At 37.7% G+C, this 12,034-nt stretch overlaps 1 protein-coding gene across 6 annotated transcripts in view; it reads right to left on the bottom strand.

The window, feature by feature from the left end:
* The window catches only part of LOC144964381 (complexin-like), a 225,067-nt gene that overhangs the window by 96,631 nt on the left and 116,402 nt on the right, over positions 1-12,034 (bottom strand). For 2 of the 6 annotated variants that reach the window (XM_078898562.1, XM_078898560.1), the window contains exons 3-4: positions 4,911-5,278; positions 1,831-2,117 (exon numbers count right to left, since the gene is read on the bottom strand). In XM_078898562.1, coding sequence (XP_078754688.1) covers positions 1,831-1,885 — 55 coding nt within the window. In that variant the 5' untranslated portion in view covers positions 1,886-2,117; positions 4,911-5,278. Of the gene's footprint in view, positions 1-1,830; positions 2,118-4,910; positions 5,279-6,911; positions 6,933-10,208; positions 10,426-12,034 lie in introns of those variants that run through there. The other 4 variants (XM_078898563.1, XM_078898561.1, XM_078898564.1 and 1 more) reach the window with 4 other exon arrangements.

Genomic DNA, 12,034 nt, shown 5'->3' with positions numbered 1-12,034 from the left:
ACACAGCATCAAGATAAAACGTATTGGACGAGACATAATATGTTTTTGTTTTTAGGGGTTTTACGGCGCTTGCAACACATTTAGGTTATATCAGCGCCAGTAACAAGGAAGATAATGGGAAAGTAAAAGTTCTAGAAACACAATTAAAGCACCCAAGAAAAAGTAAGACAAAGGGGAACTGGGAACAAATAGGGATCAAATGTAGATTCCAAGAGCACACCACCAATGTACTTTGTTTGAGATCACCTATAAGTCTCATCCGGACACAAGCACAAAATCCAACAAGGAGGAATACACTCAAATGCTTACATTATACATTCAAAATAGTAAATATAATAATACATAACAGAGAAACGATTTACAAGGAAAAAAATATCATCTCTCAAAAAAATAACTATGCATTTGACTGTTTCTCTCCCAGCTAGGACTCCGGCCAGGGCCAGGACAAAACCAAGTAATCTCATTCCAAGACAAAGACAGAAAACATGTTGGTAAACAGATATTATGGGATAGAAGACACAGTATGTACCCCCCTGCCCACTATGGGGGTCAGGAACCCCACCCAGAACGAGACATATATAAATAGTTTAGCGACTTTGAGGCAGTTAACATGTTAACTCACTCAATCCTAGAGAGTTTTGCTAGTTTCAAAATGGGGAAAAATATATTAAAAATAAGCATTTACATAAATAGTTTTATTCAACTACCATTAACAGACAAACTACGCCTATAATTTGTCTCAGAAAAATGTAATAAATAGGCAAGGGGTAAAAGTAACCTGGGTAAACTTCGGATATAGTCGGTGTTAGTTAACTCTCTCCTTACCGAATGTTTTTCCGATTTTTACTGAAATGCAATCTCGACCCAACACACACATTACACTATTTTACAAGCTTTACAAAACTACACAAATTCTTCTTAATATTATGGAGATTGTTCTTAACATTTTGTGCTTTATAAAACTAAATCTGTATAAGAAAAATACCGTTTGTATCGTAACGAGTGTGGTGATTTTCCTTACCAACTATAGGAAAATCGTCACATTCGTTACGATACGACAACATTTTTCTATCAAATTTATTTTATCTCATAAATTTAAAGAAATGACAAGTTGTATGTAGAGCAAAGAATTATGTTCAAAATCATACCCAAAGATATCATAAGCTAAATATAAATAACAGAAAACAGGCAGAAGATTAAGAAAAAAAAATTATCCCCTGTCAAAAATACAATCACAACCAAGAGCAGATAGGCTAGTAAAGAGAAGAAGAAACGACATCACTATGATCGTACACCCATCGAACATCATAGTATAGTAGTAGCAGATGACGTCACTCAGCCTTGTTATTGTTTGCCATCCGCGTTTGTGAGTTGTTCTCATAAACTGATTAACAACTATAAAAGTTCATGGTTACACAGAGTTGTGTGTTGTCTTATACTTCCGGATGGCAATGTTGTGAACTCCTTGGCCAAGCGCATTCTACTATATGATTCAAGGTGATGCTCCCATCAACACCGCGGTAACGAAAGGGTTAAACTTGGATAACGTAGAATAGAAAAACATATGTGACCCATCGTCTCAAAAAGGTATTATGTCGGAACGAACCAAATGCTTAAAAGACGAATTAAATGTTAAACTGGTCAAAAATATAACTTGTTGGCATTAGCAACCTAAAATATGCTATCCATTCTCTTCAATAAAACATACAAACTCAACACAAGTCTGATATGTATGGCTATAAATTCAATTTGCAACATTTTAACCAACCCGACATAATACCGTTTTGAGGCGAAGGATCACATAATATTATAAAGATCACCAAAACGTACCTGTGACGGATGAGAGTTTGTCTCCGACCATTTGCTTAGCAATAAAAGCTGCCATTATGATGATGACGATGGTAGTGGTGGGATGTAGGTCTACAAGAGCGTCTTATTAAATCCAAAAATAGAATATAAATACAGTGGGTATTGACACACAAAACACTCACAACACCAGCCTCCTTGTGACGGTGATGGATGAATGAAAGAATGGAATCCACGAATCCACACAAGTAGACAAGTCACTAAATCTCAAAGTATTGAATTTTACGATAGTAAATGTCCTGGTAAGGTATCTGTGGAAAGAGGGAAAGATAACAGTAATATTATTTAAGTAGCAATGTGAAATTGAATGTAAGTTCAATTTAATAAACACAAACAGATATGCTGGCTAGAACGTTTCATATGTCTTGTGATAAGAATGTGTAAAAGTCAAAGCATGATCAAATCTATGCTTTTTTCCCTCTGGATACGCTTTTACGCTCGCCGGAGAAATATTTCATACGAGCGTCCGCCATTGTTCCGATAGTTTAGAGCCAGTGTTACTAAGTCACCATGCGCCATTAGGAAGGAAGTGACGTTACGACTGTTGAAGGATATTCCGTTGAGTCAAGTCACACGCCTTTAAATCAGAAATGTCATCGTTTCGATCCAATCCAATCCTATCCAATCCATGTTGATCTGGTTTAACCTTTGTCACGCGTGAATCAGAGTAGATTCTCTTACAACCAACTTGTAGCAGACCCCATTTGTGACCCTTCGCCTCAAAACGGTATTAAGTCGGGTTGGTTAAGATGTTGAAACTTGAATTTATAACCAGAAATATCAGACATTGTGTTGACGATGGGTCACATTAAGCTGTCTATGCGGTATGACACTCGCTTTGGGATCGGAAGGTCATGGGTTCCAGCCTATCTCGACGCATAGTTGAGTCCTTGGAAAAGGCTCTTAACTCACATTATCTCACCACACTCAGGTGTAAAATGAGTACCTTGCCATTTACAGCGGTATCTCTCTCCGAAAAAAAAAATTGTAATATCGCCTAACAGACATCATCATGTCCCGTCTTAAATGTTAAATGTTGATGTTGGCTAGGGCCCCAAGTAAAGCGCTTCGAGCACGCTTAGTGGATATTATTGCGCTTTACAAAAAGCTCAATTTCATAATATTTCTTTCAATCCATTCCATGTTGACCTGGTTTAACCTTAATCACGAGTGAATCCGAGTAGATTCTCTTACAACCAACCGAGTAAGAGACCCCATTTAACTCTCTTCCTACCAGCTTTTTTCAGAGCTTTTTTCCCCGAAACGTCCACTTACCATAAAAATAGATTGTTCTTTAAGAAAAAAGAAATAAAATAAATTTTTAAAAAGACTTGAGCTTTTGTATAGCGCAATATCCACTAAACGAGCTCAAAGCGCTTTACAAGGGGTCCCTGGCCAACAGCAAACACTTAACATTTAGGAAGGGACATGACACCTGTAAGACGATATTGCAATTTTTTTTTTCGACAGAGAAAATGCTGATAACTCATTTTACACCTGAGTACGGTGAGATAATGTGAGTAAAGAGCCTTTTCCAAGGACTCAACAATGCGTCGAGCGAGGCTCGAACCAGAAGACCACATAGCCGCATTGTAACGACTGTGACGATTGTCCTCTGGTTGGTATGGAAAGGGTTAACAAGCCGATGTATTGTTTACAAATATTTGATTTGAAATAAACTGCTATGTATTTGGAGAGAATTGGTTCTATTGTGTGTAAATGCGTGAGTAGATGTAGGCGTAGGTGTGTATGTGCGAGTAATTTGGGTGATTGATTTCAAGATTTGATTAAATGTGTGTGAATGAATGATAGGGGACAAGTAGAAGATAGATAGATAGATAGAAAGATAGATAGATGGATGGATGGATGGATGGATGGATGGATGGTCGGATGGATGGATGGATGGATGGATGGATGGATGGATGGATGGATGGATGGATGGATGGATGGATGGATGGTGGATGGATGGATGGATGGATGGTGGTGATGGATGGATGGATGGTCGGATGGATGAGATTGGATGGATGGTCGGATGGATGGATGGATGGATGGATGGATGGATGGATGGATGGATGGATGGATGAGGATGGATGGATGGATGGATGATGATGGATGGATGGATGGATTGGTCGGATGGATGGATGGTGGTGATGGATGGATGGATGGATGATGGATGGATGGATGGATCGGATGGATGGATGTCGAGGATGGATGGATGGATGGATGGATGGATTGGTCGGATGGATGGATGGATGGATGGATTGATGGATGGATGGATGGTCGGATGGATGGATGGTCGGATGGATGGATGGATAGATGGATGGATGGATGGATGGATGGATGGATGGATGGTCGGATGGATGGATGGATGGATGGATGGATGGATGGATGGATGGATGGATGGATGGATGGATGGATGGATGGATGGATGGATGGAATGGAGTGGATGGATGGATGGTGGATGGATGGATGGATGGATGGATGGATGGATGGTGGATGGATGGATGGATGGATGGATGGATGGATAATAAATGTGATCTGATGTGTGATGGTACGATGGATATGGTAATAGGGTGATGATAGGATAATAGAAGATAGATAGATAGATAGATAGCTGTAGAGGTATAATGATAGATAGATAGATAGATAAAGATAGATAGATATATAGATAGATAAGAAGATAGATAGATAGATAGAAGATAATAGATAGATGATAGATAGATGAGATAGATAGATAGAAGATAAAGAAGACGGAGTAGCTGAGAGATGAGAGTAGATAGATGAGAGAGAGAGAGAGAGAGAGAGAGAGAGAGAGAGAGAGAGAGAGAGAGAGAGAGAGAGAGAAAGAGAGAGAAAATAATATCAAAAGAATTTTTTTTACAACCAATAAAACTGGTATTAATTTCAAAGGAGATTAAATCCGAGATTAAAAAAAAAGAAGAAGATCATTTCATTTGAAGTATGAATAATAGAAGAATGAAGATAAATGCAATATATTACTTGTCGTATTATCCCTGAATACAAACTCTCTAGCACGTACACACCTTTAGAACAGTATAGAAGGCGGCAGCTGGTAGGGGGGTGGATGGGTGACTGCAAAACGTCGATAAATCGCTTTGCAGTAGACAACAGTAGTGGTATATATAAATAGTAATCACAACGAAGTTAGATAACAGTGGGTGAGTACTCTTGGCGTCTCACAGTCAGTGAAGTTAGTGGAGAGTGGTAGTAGTATCGCGACAGACGATCTTGTAAATTAGGTGTTATCTCGCTTTTAATCCAGAAGCAAGCTCTCGTATAATATTGACGATTTGATATAGATATAGATCACGATGACGTCACAAGGTCAAGGACCCGTTGTACAGGCTGTAGTGAGTTGTTGTCGTCGCACCCGGTTTAAACGATTCGAGATCTGTTGGGTGGGAGATAAGAAATAAGAAATAAGAGAGTAGTTATTGACTTGCGAGTGGGGGTAAATATTATGATGCTATATCATCTAGTATTATTTTGCTTCAAAAGGCCACCGAATTAGACATGAAAAAGGAATGAAAATGTATAGATAGTTACGAGGATGACGTCCACTTTTTGGTCTTCTGTTTATTGTTTTTTGCCATCCGCGTTTATGAGTAATGCTCACTGAACTATATTAACCCGACTATAAACGTTCATGGATACACACATGTTTGTGTTCTGTGTGTTGAGTCCGTTATTTACTTTCCGGTTGGTGGTCTTATAGTGTATAGGGGAGACTTCCTTACGCCAAGCGCGCATTACTATATTATATCTACATTTTGCAATTTTAAGATAATTATATTATTATATATATATATAAGGGGAATTAGCGTGAATCAAAGAGAGTGCTCGACAGTTTTAGGAGCGCGAATTACACATATGCACACAAAATGGGTTAGAAGCTCACAACATTGCCATCCGGAAGTAAAACGGACGATGAACCTATCTTGATAGGCGTAACAACGTTGTAGGCCCAAATTGTGACGTTCCCCAAAAATAAATTACTTAGAAAAACTAAGAGAAAAATTTAGTTTTCATCAATTTCTATCACTCGAATAAAGTAAACGAAAAACTAGCGACCTGGCTCCAATAGCCATAGCAGATATGGTTTCTCAAAAGGTTCAAAAATGATTGGACAGAGTCGAATACTCAGAAACTCTCTCTCTCTCTCTCTCTCTCTCTCTCTCTCTCTCTCTCTCTCTCTCTCTCTCTCACCTCTCTCCTCCTCTCACTCATCTCTCTCTCTCTCTCCAAACACACACACGCAAATTCTCTCACCTACACACCACCATCTACACACACAAATCTCTCTCTCTCTCTCTCTCTCTCTCTCTCTCTCTCTCTCTCTCTCTCTCTCTCTTAATTATCTACCCCCACTCCCTCTTTTTTATTTCCCTCCACCACCACCACCCAACCTTCCTATCCCTTCTACCCGTTGAGACCAACAGTAACAATTTACATATTATCCTTATCATTATCTCCCAACCCAAACTGATGCCTCCACCAATTCTATCTCTTGCTATGATCAAGCACACTTCAATGAACCACAAGCAACATCAACAAGCAACATCAAAACTCTACCATACTCTAGAGAAGAAAGAAAAACAAACTAAACACATATTTGAAAATTTGGCCAGAAAACTCGTCCTTCAAATATCGATCGATTTAAATGACCCTCATCTTGGCAAAAAAAAACCCTCTCAAACGCGAAGTCCCGGGTTTGAGAGGGTTTTTTTTTTTTTGCCAAGATGAGATTTATTTAAATCGATCGATATTTGAAGGACGAGTTTTCTGGCCAAATTTTTTAATATGTGTTTTTTCCAGAATACAGCAGAACTATCGATTCTTTTCAAACGAACACCAATTAACCAAGATGGCTTCTAATAAATTCGTCAATATCAACAGCAACTTGGTAGAAACAGGAATAAATAATTCAATATTTTCTTTTTTTTTCTAATTTAAAATTTTTTATAGATATCAGCGTTTACAAATGAAGGCTGGTTTTACAAAACTCGTTAAATCCATTTTTCTACCTTTTAAAATTTTCCATCCATGAAATAAATTGAAATGTATGTAAATTTTATTTTTAACCATCAAATGGCACAAGAATTTCCCTCAGATTTGTGTAACACGCGAACCGGTAATCAGAAGGTCTGAGGTCCGATCCCCAGTCGAGGTCGACTGAATTTCTGTGATGATTTTTTTTCTTGTATTTTTCTTTCTTGCTTTGTCTGGCACCTTTCATACACACTTGTTAAGCTATTTTTATTCAACTGATGACTTTATTTCCTTACTCGACTTGGGCATGAAGTTAGATAACGGGTAACACACTAAGAGAAATCTGGGTTAATCCGGTATTATAACAGCCCTCATGTAGTCTCTAATAGAAAAAAAAACAAACGGTCAAGATAAAACTGCATTAATGACCGCTTGTGACGTAATCGTGTTACTGTCTTAAACAAATTTAAATCATCGATGGTCAAGGTCAGCAGTCATTTATCGAAAAATTAATTATTCTGACCTTCACCTTTTAAAATAATTTTCTGTACAATGCACCGAACGGAAGGAGTATTGAATTAATGATTTCTGACCTTCACCTTCTCAAATAAATTTCCGTGCTCAGCACAAGACCTGAACTTGTATTGAGTTTCGTCACCATAACTTTTAACGTCACTTAAATAATAAAAATAAAGGAAGATAATACGCAGCAATGGGATTTTGTTTTGTTAACGCTTTAAATGTGACCCTTCGCCTCAAAACCGTATTATGTCGGATTGGTTAAAATGTTGAAAATTGAATTTATAGCCATAAATATTAGACTTATGTTGAGTTTGTATGTTTTATTGAAGAGAATGGATACCATATTTTAGGCTGCTAATTCCAACAAGTTATATTTTTCACCAGTTTAACATTTAATTCGTCTTTTTAGCATTTGGTCCGTTCCGACATAATACCGTTTTGAGACGATGGGTCACAAATTAGGGGTTAAACTAAAATCTACTTCTAATCTCGACTTACATAAAAATTATATTAACTTTTCTCACATTTTCATATTTACTAACGTTCACGATGATTGCATAGTTAGTATGCGCTTGGCTAAGAAGCTCATAACATTGCCATCCGGAAGTATAACGGACCAACACACAACTATGTGTGTATCCATGAACGTTTATAGTCAGGCTAATACAGTTCAGTGAGCATTACTCAGAAACGCGGATGGCAAAAAACAATAGCAAAGACCTGAGTGACGTCATCTTCGAACTATCTATAGGATATTGTACATATGGAGTGTAAAGAGTACAGGTTGTTGTGGGTTTTTTTTAAAAACAATAGATAGTATGCAGATGACGTCACTCAGGCCTTTGTTATTGTTTTTGCCATCCGCGTTTGTGAGTTGTTCTCACTAAACTGTATTAACCAGACTATAAAAGTTCATGGTTACACAGAGTTTGTGTGTTGGTCCGTTATACTTCCGGATGGCAATGTTGTGAACTCCTTGGCCAAGCGCATTCTATCTATATTGAATATCATTTCGTAACCTCGGACAAAGACCTCCCAGTTCGAGCTCATCCCCAGGTCCGAAAATCCAATAAAGGTCAAAAACTGTATGTTATGTCATGTCGGAATAAACCAAGTTTTAAATTCAATAAATAAATAATAAATAAATACAATTCCCTTTATTCATCCCATAGGGAAATTTGTCTCTAGGGTCTATTCCAAGGAAAGACTGGAATAACCCAGGCGTCAGCTGCAGTGCAGCGCTGCTAGGGCGAGGGGTGATTTGCTCAAGGCCACACACAACGCAGCGGCGGGTGATCGAACTCGGTACCTTTCGGGTACGAAGCAAAAGACCGTCCCGCTGAGCCAGAATTTTAATTCTAACTTTTTTTTGTTTGTTTGGTTGAACAATAAAAAAAACCACAATCACTATTCTACCGTCACCTGAAAAAAAAAGAGAGAAAAAGATTTGGCTGAGAAAATCGTTTGTCCAATATTTTGATGGACTGAAACGACCCTCATCACATCATGTCAAAAACTCTCGAACCTGGGACCTATTGAAGCCAATGAAGTAACGGATTTGAGGATTTCTGATCACTAGATGAGGGTCATTTTAATCCAACGATTTTTGTAGGACGAGTTTTCTGACCTAAATTTTAAGAACGCGCCGTGTTCGTTTAGAGTCGAGTACGGCATTTTCCTCAGTGAAAGCATTGGATAAATCTACACATTTCTGATTTAAATATAATTTATTTTGTTCTCAGTTTCATATTCCCCCCAGTCATAATACCGTATAAAGACGCTGGGTCACATTTAACCCTCTCCTTACCAACTATAGGAATATCGTCACATTCGTTACGATACAACCAACATTTTTCTTATTCAGATTTCTCTTGTACATCGTAAAATTTAAATAAAATGAACAGTGTGCTGTAGAGCATGTTTCTCTAAAGAAATTATTTACTGCAAGAACTTTACTGCTGTTGTGTTTGAGTGATTAAAAATCTATTTTTGTGTTAGTTGGGTGTGAAGTTTTGGGGAAAATCCTGAAAATGGCTGGTAAGGAGAGGGTTAATGATAAACTATACATAACCTTTTAACAAATGTTTTAAATGTCGTATAAGCAAATCCGGGCCGAGCACGCGCAAGCAAACAAATAAACACACGTACACGAACAAACGTATAGATAGTATGCAGATGACGTCACTCAGGTCTTTGTTATTGTTTTTTGACTCCGCGTTTATGATTAATGATCACTGAACGGTATTAACCCGACTATAAACGTTCATGGATACACACAGTTTTGTGTGTTGGTCCGTTATACTTCCGGATGGCAATGTTATGACTTCTTAGCCAAGCGCATACTATCTATTGGCAAGATGGAAATTGCAGCTAAACCACCACCACCACCACTACCATCAACGACAGGCAATCCATAAAATGCATCGATATATTATATAATATAATAACCTCATTCATCCACTTATCGTAACTTAACATTTATAATAATAATATAATAATAATAATAATAAATAATAATAAATAATAATAATAATAATAATAATAATAATAATAATAATGATAATGAAAAATAATAATAATAATAATAATAATAATAATAATAATATAATAATAATAATAATAATAATAAATAATAATAATAATAATAATAATAAATAAATAAATAAATAAATAAATAAATAAAAAATAATACAAATAAAAATCGTCATCATCATAATCATCATAATAATATTTAATAATAATATTCAACCATCTACTTCACTACTTCAACTATGAATAACAATAAGAAAATACAGATAACCCGCACTTACAAAACTACAAACAAACTCGAAATGCGACAAAGAAGAATAAGAGAAATTATGCAACTACGAAATCCAACGAATCCTAGAACAACAACAACAACAACACGAAACGCTACCCGTATCAATCCGAGCACCTACTACTGGAAGATACACACGCACCCAAAGATGTCACAACCAAAACAACGCCGAATCCAAAAACATCTCAACAAAGAATGTTCACATACACACACAGAGACACTCACACTCACGCCGTCTCAACATAAAAATGTGATGAGAGGTTTAATTCCAGCCGTAACCAAAACCCTCCTAACATCTTCCATCCACCACTACACACACACCAGCGACGAGGCGACTCACGATCGCAGTCACACAAGACATGAGAGAGATCTATTCTGCCTCGGCGACACTCACTCATCTGTGGCACTTCCACCCGTCAGTCAGTTTTGTGAACGTTCTAGAACTGATACAGAGTTACTAGTTACCCAATACCCTAGCGATCGGATCGTAATCGTAATCACTTCCGGGTCTTAGGTATCGAAAACGTCTCGTAACACTTTTGGTATCAGTCTATGACTTTCAATGGCGGCGATTAATTGATCAGTCAACGCTCGATGATGTCAGCACTGCTCGTCTCCAGTGCTTGAGTTAAGGAGGTGCTATACAAAACACAATAAACGTTGTAAAGAGTAAAAGAGCCTCTTCACAGGACTCAACTATGCGCCGCTCAGACCAGGACTCGAACCCAGGACATTCCGATCTGAAAGCTAGAGCCATACTACAAGACCACATAGACAGTTAAAGAGGGCCTGCAACACGGTTGGTTGTAAGAGAATCTACATTGAATTGTCCGGTCCAGCTGTAACAGTACGACATTCGCTTCTTTGACTCAATAAATCTTGTTGAAAAGTAAAGTTTAGCTCCTTAGATCCAATATTCAGGACTTTGGAGCATTTTTGGGATCATGCTGAGAACAAATTATTTATTTCTAACGCTTTTCAAAGTGACTTTTTATTTTTTTCCCCTTGGAATCTACGAATTAAAAATAATGGCAAGTAGGCAGCTCTGATAAAGGAGGAATGAAAAAGTCGAATGTGACACAAAACAAACTAAACATTGTCTCAGTATACTTGATTAACCAGGACACTGTCACACTCTGGAGAAACACGTATTTAGATGTCGTGTGTGGCTATGTGCTCTATTGGTATGGCACTCGCTTTCGGATCGAAGGTCCTGGGTTCGAGCCTTGCCTAGCTCGGCGCAAAGTTGAGTCCTTGGAAAAAAGCTGTTTGCTCACATTCTCCCACCGTGCTCGGGTGTAAAATGAGTACTTGGCCGTTAGCAGTAAGTTTCTGTCCGGAAAAAAAAATAATATCGCCTAACAGGCGTCATGTCTCGTTCTACATGTTACGTGTTGCTGTTGGTCAGCGACCCTTTGTAGAACGATTAGTGGATATTGCGCAATATAAAAGCTCGAGTTGTTTTGGTGTAATATTTGACCAGAAAACTCGTCCTTCAAATATCCACCAAATTAAATGACCCTCATCTTGGCAAAACTCTCAAACCTGTGACTTCGCTAAGTCTTGCTTTTTTGCGTTTCTTTGTTTTGTTTTCCAAGATGAGAGTCATACAAATCGTTCGATATTTGAAGGACGAGTTTCCTGTCAATTTTTTTTGGAAACGTCTTTCTTCTAGAGCCGTCAGTTAACTGGTTAGGGAGGGTTGAAAAGCCCAAGTGTCTCAAACTAAACATTGTTTTAGTAGACTTAATTAATTGTAGACCTGGTGACAATGAATCTATATTAGGCTTGGACAAAAGGCAGTTTTCACAACGTCTC

The sequence above is a fragment of the Berghia stephanieae genome, chromosome 2 (genome assembly GCF_034508935.2).
Source record: "Berghia stephanieae isolate SIO BIC M18660-M18661 chromosome 2, UCSD_Bste_1.3, whole genome shotgun sequence".
Taxonomy (NCBI): Eukaryota; Metazoa; Mollusca; class Gastropoda; order Nudibranchia; family Aeolidiidae; genus Berghia; species Berghia stephanieae.
This window is presented reverse-complemented; position numbering and strand designations above follow the sequence as displayed.